The sequence below is a fragment of the Sander vitreus genome, chromosome 21, assembly GCF_031162955.1.
Source record: "Sander vitreus isolate 19-12246 chromosome 21, sanVit1, whole genome shotgun sequence".
In the NCBI taxonomy this organism is placed as follows: domain Eukaryota; kingdom Metazoa; phylum Chordata; class Actinopteri; order Perciformes; family Percidae; genus Sander; species Sander vitreus.
In genome coordinates this window covers 20548413-20568658 of record NC_135875.1, presented here as the reverse complement: position 1 = coordinate 20568658, position 20246 = coordinate 20548413, and the positions used below count along the sequence as shown (strand labels likewise).

General features: G+C 42.1%; 1 protein-coding gene across 2 annotated transcripts in view; it reads right to left on the bottom strand.

The window, feature by feature from the left end:
• Window positions 1-4997: 4997 nt before the first annotated feature.
• The window catches only part of usp22 (ubiquitin specific peptidase 22), a 36704-nt gene continuing 21455 nt past the window's right edge, over window positions 4998-20246 (bottom strand). For both annotated transcript variants that reach the window (XM_078278835.1, XM_078278836.1), the window contains 7 exons: window positions 16261-16363; window positions 10581-10739; window positions 8432-8558; window positions 7157-7248; window positions 6798-6860; window positions 5576-5725; window positions 4998-5453 (listed from right to left, as the gene is read on the bottom strand). In XM_078278835.1, coding sequence (XP_078134961.1) covers window positions 5411-5453; window positions 5576-5725; window positions 6798-6860; window positions 7157-7248; window positions 8432-8558; window positions 10581-10739; window positions 16261-16363 — 737 coding nt within the window. In that variant the 3' untranslated portion in view covers window positions 4998-5410. The remainder of the gene's footprint in view (window positions 5454-5575; window positions 5726-6797; window positions 6861-7156; window positions 7249-8431; window positions 8559-10580; window positions 10740-16260; window positions 16364-20246) is intronic.

Here is a 20246-nt window from a genome sequence, read left to right as displayed (position 1 = left end):
AATGGTTACGGTCAGGATAGCCCTTTAGTCAGGGGACAGGACATGAACAAATCGGGTTCCGGTACCTCACGCGAGCATTGAAGCCTGGCCAATCCTAGCGCTTGAATGCTGCGGATCTTACCAAAGAAAGTAAATGGGATTCATAATAATGCGTCTGCTCTTGTAAAACATCCCAAAAAAACATAGTGAAACAAATAGAAACATCAAGGGACAAAATAAATTAGCCAACTATTCACATGACACTGTGAATCTCATGGAATGATCTTGTCATATGAGCACTGAGAAAAGTTTCGACTGGCACTGTTACATTTTGCTTTTCAGCCCATGATCTTTTCATTGTGGAAGACAAGATGGAGGTGAACAATGAAAAGAAAATGAAGAGAAAGTGGGTGAAATCGCCGCTTCACTGGGCTGAACAGCTCTCTCTCACTGACTGCCACTGATTCAACAAGCCAAACGGCTGCGACAAGGACCAACTAGAGCTCAATGGTGAAAAACTATAGGTTATGGTCAACAACACAAGTTCCACGATAGCCCAACTGCATTTGATTGCCAACCATCATCTTGGCATGTCCGCTCACATTCCCATAAGTATTTTAGTTATTCCCATAATTTCAGTAAGCTATAGTTACAGGAAGACACACACTTGCATGTCTAAGTTCATGATTCCTGCTCTCCAGATTACTTTTCAACCAAAACAAGTGAACCACACCACACATAACATTACTTGGGATAGTCTAGTGCAGGTATCAGCGGTGGAGAATTTATAATCTGCCAACTACAGTAACATAATAATCAGTTCTAAGGCTGCAAATAACGATTATTTTCATTGTCGACTAATCTGTCGATTATTTTCTGGTTTTCTAGTTGTTTGGTCTATAAAATGTCAGAAAATGGTCAAAAATATTCCGTTTACTGTCACAGAGGAGTGAAGAAACTAGAAGATATTCACATTTAAGAAGCTGGAATCAGATAATTTTTTACCTTTTTAACATAAAAAGAGACTCAAACCGATTATCAAATTAGTTGGCGATTAACAACTTATTGATTAATCTTTGCAGCTCTAGTTTTCCTGACAATAATCAGTCGTGTGTGTTTTTATACAACCACTGGGAGAAATGTTCAAGTTCTACTAATTCCTCTGTTAGGGCTTCAAGTATAGAAATGTACATGTGCAAGTACTGACACAACATGCATACAGTGTATGTATGTCAATTTTGTGAACTGTGACGTATATATTTGTGGGGTGATGGTTTGTTTTATGATTCAGAATCTTCTTGTACTTCTTCTTGTACCAAATAAAGAATAAAAATTATCATTGATATCAGAAACATCTGTAGAGAAGCTGTTCAAATAGTCATCCATTTTTAAAGTGCGTCTGCAGTCACTGTTCAATTCTAGAGAATAGATATTATGTTCAATCAGCAATATTCCATTAAAAATGTGTAAATAATGTACATTTACATGGCCGGGTTGGCTCAGTGGGTAGAGCAGGCGCACATAAACAGAGGTTTATGCCTCGACGCAGAGGTCCAGGGTTCGAATCCGACCTGTGACGATTTCCTGCATGTCTTCCCCCTCTCCTGTCCATTAAAGACGGAAAAGCCCAGAAAAATAACCTAAATAATAATAATGTACATTTACAAAACCTCATTATTAACAAATAACTCATAATTTCAGCTTTTTCTAAATCAAAAATTAAGTACACTTTCATATAAATGAGTTTTATTGATTATGAATTCCAAAATGAAGTATAAAACTAGTGGTGAATACGGTAGGAGTGAAAAAAATACAGCGCAGAAAACCCCCCGACAAAAACTAGGTCATGGTCGACGGGAAGACAACACAAGTGTTAAATGATTAAGGGCAACAAATGAGAGGCACAAAAGTGTTAACAGATATAGATTTTCTTTATTTGAGTGTCTTTTTCCTGTGTCCAGTTCTTGCAGCAGTTACACGTGTGTGTGTGTGTGTGTGTGTGTGTGTGTGTGTGTGTGTGTGTGTGTGTGTGTGAGGAATGATTGGCCGGGTCAAGTTCGACGTTTTCTTCTGATTACGAGCCCCGTGTCCGGATCCAGCGATATAGAAGAAGAAAATCCACTTTGAGGTTGCACCATTTGTCTCTTACATACAAACTGTACACATATACTTTTACATACATCATCAACATGTGGAAAAAAAAAAAAAAATACTATCAAACTGTGATGCCTAGCTCAGACGGCATGCTGAATGCAAGTACTGATTCAGTACACGAACATACGGTACACACGCACGACACACGTGCATACAAACGGGAACACATACGCACTTTATGTTTTTCTCCCTTTACGCGAAATAACATTTTATACAAACATCTACACTGAGCTTTTTTTTCTTCCCCTTTCTCGGGCGCACGCACACACACACACACACACACACACACACACACACACACACACACACACACACACACACACACGAATTAGAGCAACATGCGGCCACCGGTTAACAATGCAGGATCGAGCTTCGGACCCATTATACATACTCCTTTGTTTCATTTCTTTTTTTTGTTGCCATTTACCTGAAACAGCATGGCGACAACGTATCTTGAACATGAAGAATATGCCTCTGTAGCGCCAACATGTTGTCAAATTAAACAAGAAAAATAAAGAAAATAAAAATGAAGTTTTATGTCACCAGTTCCATGACTGGGTAACACTGTATTTGAAGCGGTGTGCGTGAGACACCGTCATAACTATGACATGACGCCTGTCGTGAACATAAAGGCAGTCTTTTTGAATGTTTATGACTGTTGACGTTAAGTGTCACTCGTTAGATTTTGGACACTTGTAATGCAAAGTTAGCAATTGTTTGAGATGTTTGTGTTATGACAACTTGACATTGAATCATGACAACAATCTCTGCGTTATGTCAACATGACATTAAACCAAGACAACATAACCTGTCGTAAATATGTCACGGCGGGCCTAATTATCAAAGTTTAAGGCTAGGTTTAGACGGGAACGATTTGAAGAGAAAACGCAAAAGTGGCGTTGCGTTCTCACTTTTTATTCCGCGTTTAGACGAGCGTTATGGGGGGGGGGGGAATCTGCGTGCATATGGTGACGCAAAAGTGTGTGAAATGCGATCCATCAAGTCTGCGCGCACGCACACACACAGCGTTTTTACCTTTTAGACGGGAACACGATGGTGGAGCGTTTTTAAGATTTCCACTCTGGAGGTTGGTTTCACTTTTTTGCGTTTTTAAGCCCCAAACACGCTGTCGCCGTCTAAACAAAAGGCACATCTGATAAAATATTTTGTCATTTTCACCAGGGAGCGTATTCGTGTAAACAGGGCCTGAGAAACTACTTAGCTTTACGTGTTGACATTACAATAAACTGTCATTACTGTCACTGTCTTGGTTTAATGTCAAGTTGACATAACACGGAGATTGTTGTCATGGTTGATGTCAAGTTGTCATAACGCAAACATCTCAAACAATGCTTACTTAGCATTAAAAGTGTCATAATGTAGCGAATGACAGTTAATGACAGCAGTCGTGAACATTCAAAAGACTGTGTTCATGACAGTTGTCATGTCATGGTTATGACGGTGTCATGTCAGTCTTATGCACACCCCTTCGAATGAAGTGTCACCTTGCTGTGACGGCACTATTTTTTGCTTTTGTGTGTACAAAGAAAAAACAAGACATGATTGACGGCACAAAGTGACGCAGGCGAACAATGTGAGAGTTTAGGGAGAATGCTAAACCGTAAACAGACGATTTAATTACAGCATGTATAAAAATATAATATTCACGGTGTCACTTATTTCCCCCGGGACTGTTGGAAGCAGCGTGAGAGGCAGAAAACAACAGATCCTTTGCGTACTACTTGTTAAGGCCCTGACACACAGAGCCGATAATTGGCCGTCTGACAGTCTGGCGAGGTCAGTGACTCGAGTCTGTTCGGTGTGTTCCGTGCCGTCGTCCGTCGGAGGGGCCATCAGCCTTCATTTTGGCCGACCTGACTTGTTGCGTCGGAGGGCGGGCAGTCGGACTCAAATGACCCATCTGATTAGTAGAGTGCTAACCCGGAAATGGCGAGCGGGATGAGCGTGACGAACACCTCTCAAAATCGGACGAAAATCTTGTAAACTGACCTTTGTTGATCTGAAATGAAGACAGATTCAGCAACTGTATGGTCTATTTCTCGCTTAAAATGTTTTCAGAAACACGTTTCGGTGAACTATTTTACTACAATATGAGATCGTATTCTGAACAAGCTGCCATGACAGTCTGGCTGTGAATTTCCGGAGAAACCAGACCCATGTGACGCGTTCGTCCAATCAGCTGCCGGTTGTCATTTTTGGGGCGACAATACAGATTAGCGCCGCCTGCTGTCAAGGAGACGTATTACACGCTCGAGTCGGCGTCGCTTCGGTGTGTTCCGAGGCACTTTTTGGACCTCGGGGAGCCGACTGATCAGTCCGACTGGCTTTTCTGCCGACGGTCGGCCGTCGGGTTGGTGTGTCAGGGGCTTAAAAAGACAATGTTTTGACAAGTATATGACTGACTACAAACTCACGAGTAATACATACAATCTCTCTAGATCTCTATACAAAGTTATTTTTTTTTCCCCCTCTGCTTTTTTTGCATTCTGAACAAAAACAAAATGTATAATAAGACAACTTCCATCCTTGATGAAATATTTGGTCATTTCGAGAAGTGTGGGTGTGTCAGATAAGTGTGCTTGTGTCCAGGAAGTTGCGGATTAGGTCAAGCGAATGAAAAAAAAAAGAAGAAGAAATTCTTCTTTAAAGCAGAGCCTCGAATCCCTGTGGAAGGCTGCGACTCCACATATTTTCACGTTCAGGTGCTATTAAATGCAGCTGTGCGAACATGAAACACGGTGAAGAACAGCATTTGTGATTAAGTAAACCTTCCCCCGGATAAATGAAAGCATTTAGCAAAAAAAAAAAAAACACACAACCTTCTGCCCATATGTCTGTATCTAAAAAAAAAATGAAAGTGGAACAAGGCGGGGATACGGCGCTATACGTCTATTGCCTGAACTCAAGTACACGCTGATTTTGCAGTACAGCAGATGATCACAGCTGCTTTCACCCTTTGAATTCAAGTGAACAACATTTTGTACAATAACCCATCAGGGCCCATACAAATCTCCCTCCCAAATTCCTCGCATTTTGTTTGGTTCCTAAACACTTTTTTTTTTGAATGTCGTACGAGTGGAACTACATTAGTATGGAGTAAGGGGTGGTTCCATGCTAAGACTGAGAGCTGCGACTACAGAGCGACTCAGGCGGGCTTGCGTTTCCGTTCCCATGCCTCTCTCATCACTCTGGTTACCTTTTCCCATGCAACTCATCCTTGCATCATCCGTCGTCTCCTGCCGCTGGTGGAGGGAAACTACTCGTACTCCAGGAACTGTTTGTGATAAAACAAAAGGTACCTGGGGAGATGAAAGTACCATGAGGTCACATTGCAGCAAATCTGATAAAAAAGGAACAGCTTTTTTTTTCTTTTTTTTTTTTCGAAAATCCCCAAAAATGCAAAGTGCTACGACTGGCTCACCCTTCACTATCCAGGACATCCTTGATGCTGGCCTTGGTGATGATGGCATCGTCACATTTGAACCACTGGTCCTTGTGCTGGCGGATGAAGGTGGTGTAATGGCCGCTCTCTAGTGTCCCCTGGTGGTTCACTACTGCAAATAGACTGTACCTGAAAACGGACAGGAAGAGACAGAAAAGAAGAGGCTTACCAGTGCGTTCCATTTTACCTCGGAACCCGGAAGCCGGAGCTGGGAATGACGTCACGCCCGAGCTGAACGCCGTGTTTCCGACTTTGACCTCGGAAAATCCGACTTCGGCGCGCAAATGGAACGCACCATATTGCTGCAACCATTATTATTTTATTTTTGTGCAAAATAATCGTCTCGTCTCTCGATTACGTTGTTTTAGTGATGACATTATAAAAACCTATGCACTAAGGAACATCTCTGCACATGTATTATAGCAGGAGAAGGTACATACATTTCAAATGGAACTTAATAATTTTATAATTTTATCATTGATTTATAATAATAAAATATATAAAAACATGATTTTGTGCCCATTTTTATTAAATTCTTCGGTTACACTTTACTAGAAGGTATCTACATAAGAGTGACATGACACTGTCATGAGCGTGTCACAAACATAAACAAGTCATAGACGTTTATGACATAACGCTTCTTTTAGTACGTGTCATTCGGTTTCTGTCATGACACAAGAGTGACACTCTTATGTAGATACCTTCAAGTATAGGTATATACATTTTTTCTTATTCTATTTTTCTTCTATATATATTTTGTGGAGCCATCTGGTGGTTATACGTTGCATTTGTCACCTTTGAGATCCCTGGCTGTGTGCTCAGGTGTTTGTAATCGTGTTATATGTCTACTAAAAAGAGGGAAACTGGTCTTGAGGGCTACACCCTGAAGAAGGCCGCTTTGTGCCGATACACGTGGGTTGCTGCCCAGTTCTATTTTTTAAATTAAGATTTCGATACGAAATAGCCATTTAAAGCTATACTGCGTCGTTTCTGTCGCCCCCATGAGGAAGTCTAAGTAATGGCAACAAAACTTGTCCATGCTTTCACACTCCTGTAGCACCTTCCTGAGGGCAGTAGTGTGAAGAGACTGTATTGTGGGTGTGTATTGTCTTTAATGATGTTGGGGGGGGGGGGGCTCCTGATGACCCTGGTGATGTACATGTCCTGTAGTGATGGGAAGGCTGCTTTACTGCTTACTTACTTGTTGTCATTGTTGAAGGGGTCCACGGTCTGCTGGTACTGCCCATTCATCCTGCTCTCTTTACTGAAACACACAGCAGAACAAACGCAGTCACGACAGCAACAACTGTTCCAGCAAGAGTCAAGAAAGTGTCTTTTATAAAGCACGTCTGCAAATCCAATGAAAGTAAGCGTTTACTGCAGTGGGACTTTCTGTTTGGTGCTCCTCATCCTTCTTTTAATTCCTGTGTCCTTATTAGTCTACATTCTACAGTCATACATTCAGTGCGGATGTGAACAAATACAAATTGATTATACAGGGGTGTGAACAGATAAAGCGCTGTGAACAGATATGAAGACACGTTTGGAGTTTGTGCCCACCTGGAGGCCATGAAGGGGGTCATGTCCAGCTCCAATGGGAAGGAGACGTAAGTCGTGATCTTCCGCCGCAGTTTGGCTGAATGCTCAAACCTCTGAAAGCAAACGGAGAAACTCATTTTAGAAAACGCCGCTCTGATAACCAATATCCACCCAGGGGTCCTTGAGGGGGTTCCAGGGGATCCCCAGCACAAAAGGGGATTCATTTTCTTTTACTATAATTCCATCCATAAGTGACACAATAGTCTCACATTGCCAGACCCTCCCCCACAGCGCTGCGGAGGAAGGTCTGGCTGGTCCACACAGCATTCCGGGATGGAAGAAAAACGTGCTCTGGTTTATTGGCATTTCTTTAAAGTGCTCATATTATGATTTTTGGCTTTTAATATTTTTTTTTGAACGCTATTTAAAACACGCAGCGTATTCGTTCAGCTGCATTTCCTTTCCCTGCTCTCCTCCTGTCCTATCTCGTGAACACCTTTACACAATCACACATTAAAAAGTCCTATTTTATATTCTGAATACAATGTTGTCAGTGTGTTAATGTTGGAGTCCCGACCCGACTTTTAGCAAACAAGCGATTGCGCCTGCTTTAGAAAGTTAACTAGTCGCAAGTTTGCGGTAAAATGCAGTTGGGTTGTCGAGGTCAAAACACTATATGTAGCAGCTGTGAATCAAATAAACTTATTATAAATAATGTTATGTCATTTTTTTACTCTTACACTGAATGTTTGCTGCTTCAATCCCGATGAGTATTGAAAAGTATTTTCCGCGACTGAAAAAGGCATGTGATGAGGATGAGGACCAGCCTGAACCGGCGGTATCAGTCTGAAACAGAGCTCAACAGTCCCACCAGTGTAATTAGTTATGTTATTAATTTGTTTACAATATTTTCAGGCTTCAACCAGTGAAAGACAGGGTCAGCGAGAGAGAGAGATAGATTCATTAGGCATTGGAAAAAAAAAGTAGGAAAGGAGGACAGCATCCAACAGCGTGTCCTCAGTTTTTCATACTTGATTGTTATGAAAATAAGTATTTCACTGGAGCAATATAGAGTAGCAATGCAATAACAGAACGTATGACTATTTTGGTCATGGGTTTCATACACTTTCTGTAATAAAACATCTAAAAGCAAAAATCCTATCAGAGGGTGGCCCCTGGGACAAAATCTTACCAAAGAAGGGGGTCCGTGGTCTAATTTGTGTCAGTTTAGGGTTCCTTGATGTGAAAAAGTTTAGGAACCACTGCACTAAAGTAGCAGCCAAAGCAAACACTTACTTTGAGGTGAAAGCAGGCCACGATGGGAAGCTTCTTCATGGTCAGCTGCTTGGTGGACTCCTGGTAACTATGGCAACCGCTGCACTTGATCTTAGCGCTGCTGCCGAGGTGCTCTGGCCTGGTGAACCTACAGTAGACGGGAGAGGAGGAGATTTAGTGCCCATGTGTTTCTGTCTATGGGTGTGCTTTTATGGACGCTGATGCCCGTCTCATGCCGCTGCCCTCCGGTAGGAGGTTTAGAGTTCCTTGCTGCAGACTAGGGGTGGGGTGGGGGGGATTGATGCAGTGTAGTATCGCGATATTTTCCGTGGCAATGCTGTATCGATACACGGACGCCAAGTATCAATCTTTTATTATATAAATTGCACATGAGAATTTAACCTTTTGGTACTAGAATAATAAGATCCAATTGCTTTTTCAGTCCACTAGATGGAAAATTTAAGTGAGATGAACAGATGTTGCTTTGGGGACATAATTTGAAGTTGGAAAAAAAAGCAATGAAGTCGCAGAAATGTTGCAATATGTTTGAAATCACAATTATATCATATCGTGACATAAGTATTGTGATATTGTATCGTGAAATAAGTATTGTGATAATATCGTATCATGACATAAGTATTGTGATAATGCCGTATCGTGACATTAGTATCGTGATAATGTCGTATCGTGAAATAAGTATTGTGATAATATCGTATCATGACATAAGTATTGTGAATGGCGTATCGTGACATAAGTATCATGATAATGTCGTATCGTGAAATAAGTATTGTGATAATATCGTATCATGACATAAGTATTGTGAATGCCGTATCGTGACATTAGTATTGTGATACCGTATTGTGACATATGTATCGTGATAATTATGTATCGTGAAATAAGTATTGTGATAATATCGTATCATGACATAAGTATTGTGAATGGCGTATCGTGACATAAGTATCGTGATAATATCGTATCGTGACATAAGTATCATGATAATATCGTACCGTGGGGCCTCTGTTGATTCCCACCCCTACTGCAGACTTAACCTATTCCAGAACTAATTTATTCCTGTGTCTATTAAGCTCCTAAATAGCTGCAGATAAAAGCCAGAACAGGCCTGGTTGATGATTGGGATTTGCGGTTATTGTTGTGCTTGTGACTCTGCACTGATATTTATTTGTTTTTATTATTTATTTTTTGAGTTATGTTCAACTCTATGCACTGGGTGACACCATGTTGTGTTTTACACACCATTAGGGCCATATTGATGGTTTGTTGTATGGTATGTGTACAGTATCTGTTGTACATGTTGTTTGTGTTGTTTTTTTTGTTTTTATGGCTGCAGCATGGGTTAAGTGCCCAAGACAAATCTCCCACCTTGTGGGAAATTGAAGTTCATCTTGATCTCGACCTCCCTGTCGCTCCAGTGAATTTGGGAAAAACAGGAATTAGTTGCCAGGGAACTGTGTATTAGGGCTGAACGATTCATCAAAAAAGTAGTCGAAACCGCAAAAATTCAGAACCTCTAACCGAAGTAATTTTCTCATGTCTTTTTATTTTTTTTACATCCTGTTAATACTTTCCCCACTGTGTGTGTGTTCATGTACTTTCTCCTTAAAAAACACACTACCGTGTGTGTATTAACGTGACTCCGCCCTGTCCGGTCTGTGGCGTGGATGCAACATGGAGGAAAACTCAAACACAGAGTCAACTGAGGAACAGGAGCAAAAAAAAAAAAAATCCTGGTCCACTGAAAATTTCCTCAAACTTAACTGCAATAAAACGGAATTTCTCCTCGTTGGCACAAAGTCCACTATGGCAAAATGCAACAACTTCTCACTTACAGGTGACAACTCCCTAGTTTTGTCCTACCCCCCATGTTAAGAGTCTGGGTGTTGTCCTTGACAGCACTCCATCATTCGAATCACAGCATTTGACAGTTAAGTTTAGGCACCAAAACAATTAGTTAAGATTAGAATAAAAGATTGTAGTTTAGTTAAAACGCCAGTCCCCTTAAGTAGTATTTCCTGGGACACGAACACCCAACAAAGTCAGCTTTCATTAATCGTAATTGGGCTAAAATGCTTAATTAATCGCCCAGCACTACCGTGTATATGTATTGTAATCTATGAAATAATTATATGACAAACACGGTTATGTCAGTTACCTGCGCAGACAGTCTGTGAGTGTTGTGGCCCCGGCTGTGTGACTCTCTCCGTTGAGTGCAGACCCGTCTCCTCCAGGGCTGAGGGGCCAGAACGGGGTGGAGGAGCCCGGCAGGTCCAGGCTGATGTCCCAGAACGGGTCTATGGTTGTCGAGACACCGCTACGAGAAAGACAGAGAGAGAGAGAGAGAGAGAGAGAGAGAGAGAGAGAGAGAGAGAGAGAGAGAGAGAGAGAGAGAGAGAGACACACACAAGATGGCGAGTCTGTATTGAGAAATAAAAAATAAAATTCGGCAGATATCTCATGTAGACTCGAGGGCGTTGCTGCGTGTTGATTAGCACGTCTTCCCGTCTGTTACCCTCTTCGTGGGAGGCACAGTAAGACACTGCACTTTGTAGTTTTCCTTTATTCAGACAGAAATAAGTGAGAGGGAGAGAAAAAAAAGGGAGACATCAGCTACTTGGCACGGCGGCTCAGACCCTTGCACTCCTGATGTTGGCAGCTAAGCTTGCTACATCTGGGCTATGAAGATAATTCCACTGAACATCGTTCGCAGATGCACACTAATGCTTAGCGCTGGCAGTTAAGGATACAAAACTAAATGATATTGGCTGAGGGCATTCGTGACCGTAGAAAATTAGGCTGGAGATGATCTTTTCTAAAGGGCTCCCTTTGTTACCGGCGTCAATCATTTTTCTAAGCTGCTTATCTTGTGCAGAATTGCATGGAGTTGGGGCCTGTTCCAGCTCACATTGGACCAGAGTCGAGGGGGGGGGGCAGGTTGCCAGTCCGTCATGCTGCTAACACAAATCCTGCATGCCCTAGACTGTGTGAGGAAATAAAGTTGGGCCATATTTAAAAAACAAAAATCACAATATTTTTGATCAAATACGTCGCTGTCGATATGGCGTCAATATTGTAGGTTAGGTTGTAGGACTGTTGGTGCTTTCACAAAATATGAACACAATGAGATTTTTGATAAATAATCCCCGACAATGTGGATACAATGACTCAGTTGGTAAGGGCAAATAATAAAACAGCTAGAACAGTCTGGTCAACTTACATCACTTTACTGTAATGCTAGTCTGGCTTTGCCAGACCTTCCTCCACAGCTCCGCAAAGGAGGGTCTGGCTAGTCCACACAGCATTCCGGAATGGGAGAAAAACGTGCTCTGGTTTATTGGCATTTTTTTAAACCAATCACAATCGACTTGGGCGGCGATGAGTGCCAGACAGAGCCACGGTGCCACAGCAAAATAGCCTCGGGAAGGAACTTGTTTTGGTGATACATGTGTACGTTCAAAAGCTGTTTTAGTCGTGCGAGAGAAAACTCAGATTGGACAGATAGTCTAGCTAGCTGTCTGGATTTACCCTGCAGAGATCTGAGGAGCAGTTAAACATAGTCCTCAGAAATCCACCAGAGTTTAAAATTACAACACAAAGAAAGGTGGAAGGTGAGGGACACCCAAAAAGAGCGACATCCGGCGGAATTTCTGGAGAGCAATCCCGGAAGTGGAACATCGTGGATACAGACTATGTTGCAGTAACAAGCAAGTTAGATTTTGCTGCTGCACAATGTGTGTTTGTGTGTTTTGCAGCTTCTTTTGAAACAAAATGTGTCTTCTGGCTGTGGCAACGGCCACATTCCGAGAATCAAAAACAACTCTGTGCGTGTCGTGTTAAGTCACGGCAGTTTCCTGCGGCGTTGCTATGACGACCAGCCACGCTCGCCTCACGCATGAGGCGGTACTGCAATGGAAAATGGAGGACGGGGGAGCGCGGCCGAGTGGAGTTGAGCCGAGCCGAGCTGAGCTGGTACTAGCAGTGGGTAAGCTCCATAAGTGAAGTAGGGCTGCAACTAGTCTATATCATTGACATTCCACTTTCGGGATTGCTCCGGTGCCGCAGGAAATTCCGCCGGATGCATGTATTTTCCGTTTCCTTCTACTTTCTTTGTGTTGGAATTTTAAATTGGGTGGATTTAAGAGGACTATGGTTAACTGCTCCTCAGTTCTCTGCAGGGTAAATCCAGACAGCTAGCTAGACTATCTTTGTGTGTAGCTTAGCGACACCCATGGCGACTGTGATTGGTTTAAAGAAATGCCAATAAACCAGAGCACGTTTTGCTCCCATCCCGGAATGCTGTGTGGACTAGCCACACCCTCCTCTGGTGCAGGTGCGTTTAGGGCGTGTACGAATCCACTTTTGCTAGTTTAACGGCGGAAAAAAGGGTCCGTGCGCATGGTTCAAAAGGGTCGTACTTAGTGTCTTAATTAATCATAGGTGTGTTTTGGGCATAACCAAGGAGGTAAGCTTCTCCTCACAACGCGTAGCTCCTATGGCGCCATTTTGATGCTAACAAGCACTCACCCCCCGTTAGCATTCCATTGACTCCCATTCATTTTGACGTCACTTTCACAGTGAATAACTTTACATCTGAAGCGTTTAAAGACTCTATTTGTCCATTGTTTATTTCTAAAGAAACACGACAATGTATAAAAGGCTCCATTACCTTGTATCTCACGTTATGGCTCCGTAGCAGACGTTTTTATAAAAACGGTTGTGTCATAACCACGCGACTTACTGTCACACAGAGGAATTACCGTATAGTACAGGAGAAGCTCGCAGGCAGTTCCAACTTACATTAGCTGTTTAAGTTTAATTACTAATGTTAACTAGCATTTTAGTTAGCAATAATTAGCCTGTGCCTATGTTATTTTCTTACATATACCTACGCTCTCCGTCTCTGCAAGATTCGGAATGATTGAGATTTCTCTTGGCACAGCTACCAGAAGACTTACAACTTTCAGACAGGTTGCTCACGTCACATTTACATCGTCTCCGTCTGGAGGCTGCGCAGTAACGCTCAGCCATCACCGGAAAAGTGCTTCTAATATCCTTCACTGGTCTCCGTCCAGAGCAACGGGATCTGTTTGGTCCATTTTATATACAGTCTATGGGCGTAACATGCAATAAACCAATCAGAGTGTCATCTGTCATTCCCTTTAAAAGCCAGGCACGATTGTACCTTGGCACATTGCTATTATGACGGATTTGCTTAGCAGGAAGGAGAGATTTCCAGGAGAAGAAACTGATCTGCTCGTGCGTGAAGTGAAAGCGTGCAAGCAGATCATATCATAGCAGTACTTCACGCATTTTACTAATGCGAAATGCTGCGTTATTCACTTTAGACCAGGTTTTTGTTGGTCAATGGCGTGATAACTTTTGGTTGCCTCAAGATAGCAATACGCCAAGAATGCACCTGAACACACCTCCCTGTAAGACCAGCACACCCATGGGTGCAAAGATGGGCGCTGGCCCTATAGTTATAACCAAAAATGTTCTGCTCTGTTTAAGGGGTACTTGGCTGAAAAAATATTTCAAAAAAGGGGAACATTATTGCAAAAAGTTTGAGAACCACTGACCTAGACTGAAAGGCTCAACTCCTTCTGTCTAAAAATGGTGACTAGTGGCAGTGTGGTATAAGTGGTTCTGGGATTTATAGAATATCCAAGATCCATTTATTTTGTCGAAAAGCAAAAGGATGAGTAGGCACCATGTTAGGCTTACATTTTAAATGGAGAATGCAAAGTGAATAAATCATGAATCAGCAAAAAGCCCGGTGGCAGCAGGGTTTCTTTTAGAGACGTGTCCTAGGAGAGAACTTCTCTTCTGATATGATATAAACAAAAACAAGGCAGCAGAATCCACATTCTTTGCTATGATGCTTTTCTGTGTGCCTGTTGTGGTGCCATACTAATACAAAATTATTCAACTGTATGCTTAAAAATGAATTTGCTAATTATTATCCACTTATGTCTGCAAGCGATCCTACTTCAAACTCTAAGCCAGCCAGAGCGCAGTGCTTCGTGTAGTTGGCTTTAAATCACTTCCTCTTACATTTTAATTTCAAGGGATAGTTTGGATATTTTGATGTGGGGCTGAATGAGGTACTTATCCATAGTCAGTGTATTAGCCACAGCAGATGGTGGTTGGCCATCGCCTGCAGAAAGTGAGTGATAATGACAGCAACGACGAGTGGCATTCACTGTGGAGACAAGCAGATATAATGTATGCGTTTACAGAAGGAGAACTTTTGAAGAGTCTTAAAGGGTGCACTATGGAGTTCCTGCACGGTCACTTCTGTTGACGTTCCAAGTAAATTTCAAACAAAACAGAGCAAGCTCGCCCCTCCCCCCATGTTTCCGTAACTGTAATGACTAACTGTCACTAACCCCCACCCCCTCCCCCAACCATCTTGTATGTGATTGGCTGGAACGTGTTTGTTGTATTTTGGTGCACAGCCTGTGCCTCTAGTGTTTGTTTGACGTTTATGACCCCTGTGTTGTCTCCCGAGACCGGGCTTTTTCACAGTGTGTTCAGGAGGCAGGCAGCTAGCGGATCAAGGAGAGAGGCCTACGATTTGAGACAAAAATGAAATCGCGCTGAAACCATGCAGGAACTCATAATGCACCTTAAACGGGCCGAAAGAGAGAGGGTGAAAACTTTTGTGCAAAGGGCTGTTTGACGGCAGGGTAAAGTGGTGGAAAATATTCTAAATACAACGTACACTTAAACCGATAAGAATATATTTTTTTGGGTGGCTTTGAAACACTTACATGCTTCCCCCGTCACACAGCAGGGCATTGCTTAACTACTGTGTCGACAGTAGTTAAGCAACCGCCATCTACTGTAGCTAATAGGGGTGGGGGGGAATCAATACAGCATAGTATCGCGAAATCTTCAGTGGCAATACTGTATCGATACACAGACGCCAAGTATCGATCTCTTATCATACGTGTTGGTCAGTTTGTCTGCCTGACAGTCCCATTTTGCAGCAATAAAACTGAAGTGAGATGAACAAACAGAGAAATGTATCTTTTAAGATAAAACATATGTTGACAAAATGTTTAAAATCGCAATAATGTCGTATCACGACATAAGTATCGGGATGATATCGTATCGTGAGGCCTCTGGTGATCCCCACCCCTAGTAGCTAATACACTGACTATGGAGAAGCAGCTCATACAACCCCACTTCTAACCATCCAAACTATCCCTTTAAGAGCACACTGTTTTTTTTTTTCCTACGCCGGAGCAAACCCAAGTCACGCAGAAACTGTAGGCGGGGTGGACTTCCTTTCTCCAAAATCTGTTCATACCTGTTTCACCTGAAGGTGGCCTGCTTAATGATTCAGTCTGGATCTAAAGAAGAGAAACACGCTGGCAGCGTGATATATTATTATGTTAATTACAATGCAAACCAAATTTCTGCTGGTTCACTTCCACGTCCATTGCAGTGTGCCGGCACCTGTAAATTCCTAAAACATCTTAAATGAAAAATGCATCTCAGAGCAAAAAGATCAGACACTTTCTTTGACCACCAGGGGGAGCTAGAGATCAACGGGTAAGCCATGACAAGGCTTTTGCTGTTGCTGCAGTGTAGCAGTTGAGTGTGTGTGTGTGTGTGTGTGTGTGTGTGCTTGCGCCTGATCGATGAAGGAGAGGGGAGGATGGGGGCGGCGAGAAGTGTGTGCGAGTGTGTCATTTCGGAGTCACACAGTCACATAATGCAGCTATAGTTGAAGACACTGCTGTAGTGTACAAGGGCATGGCTTGCATTGTGTTTTTATTTATTTATCTGTTTTGCTTTGGAAGGACCTCACACAGGAGCGCACTTACTGGCAGACTTGACAGGTGACGTCAGACTGCAGGCCCCCGGTGAAGATTTGGTCGATGATGCAGTTACAGTGGTTGGGGTTGTTGGCTTTCTTCCCGTTGTCATCTGTGTGGATATAACAATCACACACACACACACACACACACACACACACACACACACACAGTCACTAAAAGCAATGCTGTGTAACTTCCCAGCCACCCTCTGCTTCTAAAATGCAGAGAGTGTGTCTCTCTCTCTCTCTCACCATTTTTAAAGTCAAATGTAATACTTTTTAATAGTAATACCACCACACACGTATAGTTTAAGAGCCAAAAAAACTTTGAAAAGAATTACTTTGATAGAAAAAAAGAATTTATTGAGTCATTATTAAGATATTAATAACAAATTGAATAGCTTAAAAGGTCCAACATGTAATGTATTTACTGTAATAAATCCAAAAATGACCTAAGTTGAAATACTACTCTTTTCTGACAACAATGCTAATGCCAGTATTTTCTGCTTTTGAAATTTCCGTTTCAGTGACGGAATGTCTGTTTGTGTTTTGGCCTGTGTGTTGTTATCAACTTTGACAGCCAGGCTGGCAGATATACCTGTAAAAACGCAAACCCAGCGCGCTACAGCTGTAACGTTAGCAAACAACCGAACGGGATCAACGGAGATAACTTCTACCTGACCTAAAAAAATAAATTAAAAAAATGGCATGTTTCTAACAGTTGCATAACCAGAGACGTAACAAACCCCAGGTAAATAATGGATAATGTATTTGAAAGATGGAGACAGCTTAGAGCCCAAAAGGACGCAGAGTTGGCTAATTTCCTCCTGAACACGTAGCTTAAGCATTAGCTTCAGGCTAATTTATCACGGCTACAAAGGAAGTGCGAATTTATGTAATTTCAACATTCGTGTACTCACATTGAATTATATAGCTAGAGTACCCGAGTTGGTTACTCGCAAAAACAAATTGAGACACAGCCAGTAAAGTGATCCTGACTGGTCCTGGCTAACACTGCCATGCTAACCCTACTAACCTTGCTAACTGCTAACGTTACCGGAGGACCAGGCAAGCAGCCACGGCTGTTTACAACGTGTAGCCTGTTCAGCAGCCGTAGTCGGGAAGAGAGGACTGTGAGTTTGCAGTGCGTTTAGAGATTGTTGCCGTAATTCGAAGCCAATAAAGTGTGTTCAGTTGGGTGGAGAGGAGGGCAAGGTAGGGTGACCAGACGTCCCGGTTTGACCGGGACAGTCCCGATTCTGAGTTGCGTGTGCCGATTCCCAACAAAAGGCTGTCGGGACGCTAAATTGTCCCATTTTACACCAACCACTATGAAATTGTCCCGGTTGTCATTGATTACATAGCCGACGTGGTCTTATTATAGCCTGATCATTAACTAAACCCATGTAGAAAGACTAATAAAGTGTCCAGCGTATGATTTTTACATTTTTTGATTTACAGTAAAACAAAGTCAAACTTTACACCGTTTAGCGTTAGCTGTCAGCATTTTAACCGTTTTTAATCCAGCTACTAGCTAGCGGTAGGCTAACGTTAGCTGCTGCTGAGTATTGTGTTAACTAGCGTCACATGCAGCGGGGTTTGTGTTTCCTGTAACGTCTGTTTCAGAGCAGCAGAGAGAAGCGCAGACATATCAGTGGCACCAGATTTTTGTCTGTATGCAAACGTCAATATGGAATGGATTAATCTGCGTTATTTTTTTCTCAGATTAATTAATCAAAATTAACGTTACTTTGACAGCCCTAATTATTATGCATTATGTAATTAATGATTTATGTGTTACTGCATTCCTTAATATCCCATGAATCATCAGGAATTGACGTGTTCATAGTCTGTCACTCGTGACCTCATACAATAGCAACACAACTAAAGCATTAGGTACGTGGGCACATCATTATGAATTATGATTTATTGAGCATGATCATGATTATTTGTTTTTCGGGCAAATAAAATGTGGTCATCACTGCGCAAATTGTGATTTGAACACAACTTGTGCATAATGATGTAGCCACCTTACCTAATGCTTTAGTTGCTGTGTCGTTCATGCATGAGGTGATGAATGATAGGCTATGAACTCATGTCAATTCCTGATGATTCATAAGATATAAAGGAATGAAGTAATGCAGAAATCATGAATTAATTCATCCATGAATTCATAATTCATGTACCCTTACCGTAAAACCCTATATATATATATATACCCCCTATATGTTGTGAGCAGTAGGCCTACGTGTGCTGTTGGCAAAATGGTGTCTAATCTGTCTGTGTCTATGTCTGACCTGGGCTGGCACATGTTCACGTTAAAAAGCGTGTGCGTGCACGAGCACTACGGTGACGCGCAAAGTGTCCCGGTTTAGTTCCGGGAAATCTGGTCACCGTAGGGCAAGGTAGCGTTATTTTTAGCGGTTCCAACTGTAACTCTAAGCCGAGGAAGTGTGTCTGTCCATCGGGTGGAGAGGACGACGAGGTTGTTGTGTTTTTAGCGGTTCCTACCGTAATTCTAAACCAAAAAAACGTGCGCCTGTCAGTTGGGTACAGAGCTCCGCGTGAGCACGGGCTTTTATGACTGTCAATATAGCCAGCATCTAACGTTAGCTCCTCCGCTGTGCTGTGGAGTAATGTCTGGCTATGTGAGACTAGCGTCTGGCAACATTGTTGTGTATGCTGCGGTCTCAGCCTGGCAACCTCCGTGAACTTCGAGTCTGGGGAGAAGGGGGCGGGGGAGGCGACTCTCTCCAGTATTTTGAATTTGTACTGCAGTTAACTATTTTAAACACAAGCTGTCAGTATTACATATTGCACCTTTAATAAATGCCCTAATAGTCCTTGCGTGCGTCCTCAAAAAAAAAAAAAATCCTTTCCTAAACCAAAAAGCACATATATGCACGGCTAATAAGATGAAATACATGCATCATGACCGTCACTAGCTAGCTAACGTAACCTACAATTCCTAAAAAAGGCCTCATCTTTTATAGACTACAAACAGCTACGGCTGCGGCTAAGATAAGGCAACCAAAGACGTATTCGCCGATTTCTATCGTCTGTGACAATCGGTGTCAATTTACCCCACCATCTTAAAAACACTGTCCGCTAATTTGATACCTCTAGCAAATTGACAGCACATTGAAGACATTGAAGACAATTTACGACCTTAATCTGACGAAACTTAATTCGAGACATTTTAAGACTTTGTTAGGACCTGCCGGGAACCCTGTCCGGCTTTTTCCTTGCCTCCTTTACAACCATCTTTACTAGTTTAAATATTTATCTAAGAAACGAGCACTAGGAATAATAAGTTGTGTACATCGACATACAAGATATTGCTCGCTAGGGGTGTGCAAAAAAAACTCAATTCATATTCAAATCGCGATTCAAGCTCTACCGATTCAAAATCGATTCATAGAATTCCAAAAATCCATTTTTTTTTTTTTTAAAATCACCCCATCACATGGGAAAAGTAACTACATTTACATACTGTGAATCGTTTTGTTTTTTTTAAATCGAGAATTGTTTTTGAATCGAATCGTGAGCCTAAAAATCGATATCGAATCGTGACATTTTCTGAATCGTACGTCCCCTATTCCTCGCAGCCTCTATTTCTTCAATAAGGTGTTGTGAACAATCTCCAGATTGGTTTATTTGTTCAAAGTTCCTTGAAAAGAACCCTTTTTCCTTCTTGCCATGACATACTTGCATACAATCATCACTTATATGCTTATTCCACATGTAGCTCTTGTCTCCTTAGACCTCCTCTTTCCCGTACACTCTAGCGAGTCTTTTAGAGTCCACATTTTGGAATTATCTAAATCTTTTTGAATTTGTCTTCAAGCCCTGAAATTACTTCCTTTAACCAACCTAGATTTTCCACATGGACTGCCTATATAGCCGACCAATAGCTTTCTTTGCCATACAAGTTTAAAAGGCCTATTATGATTATTGTTTGTTTCTTCATTTTCTATGTGCGTTTATGTTCTC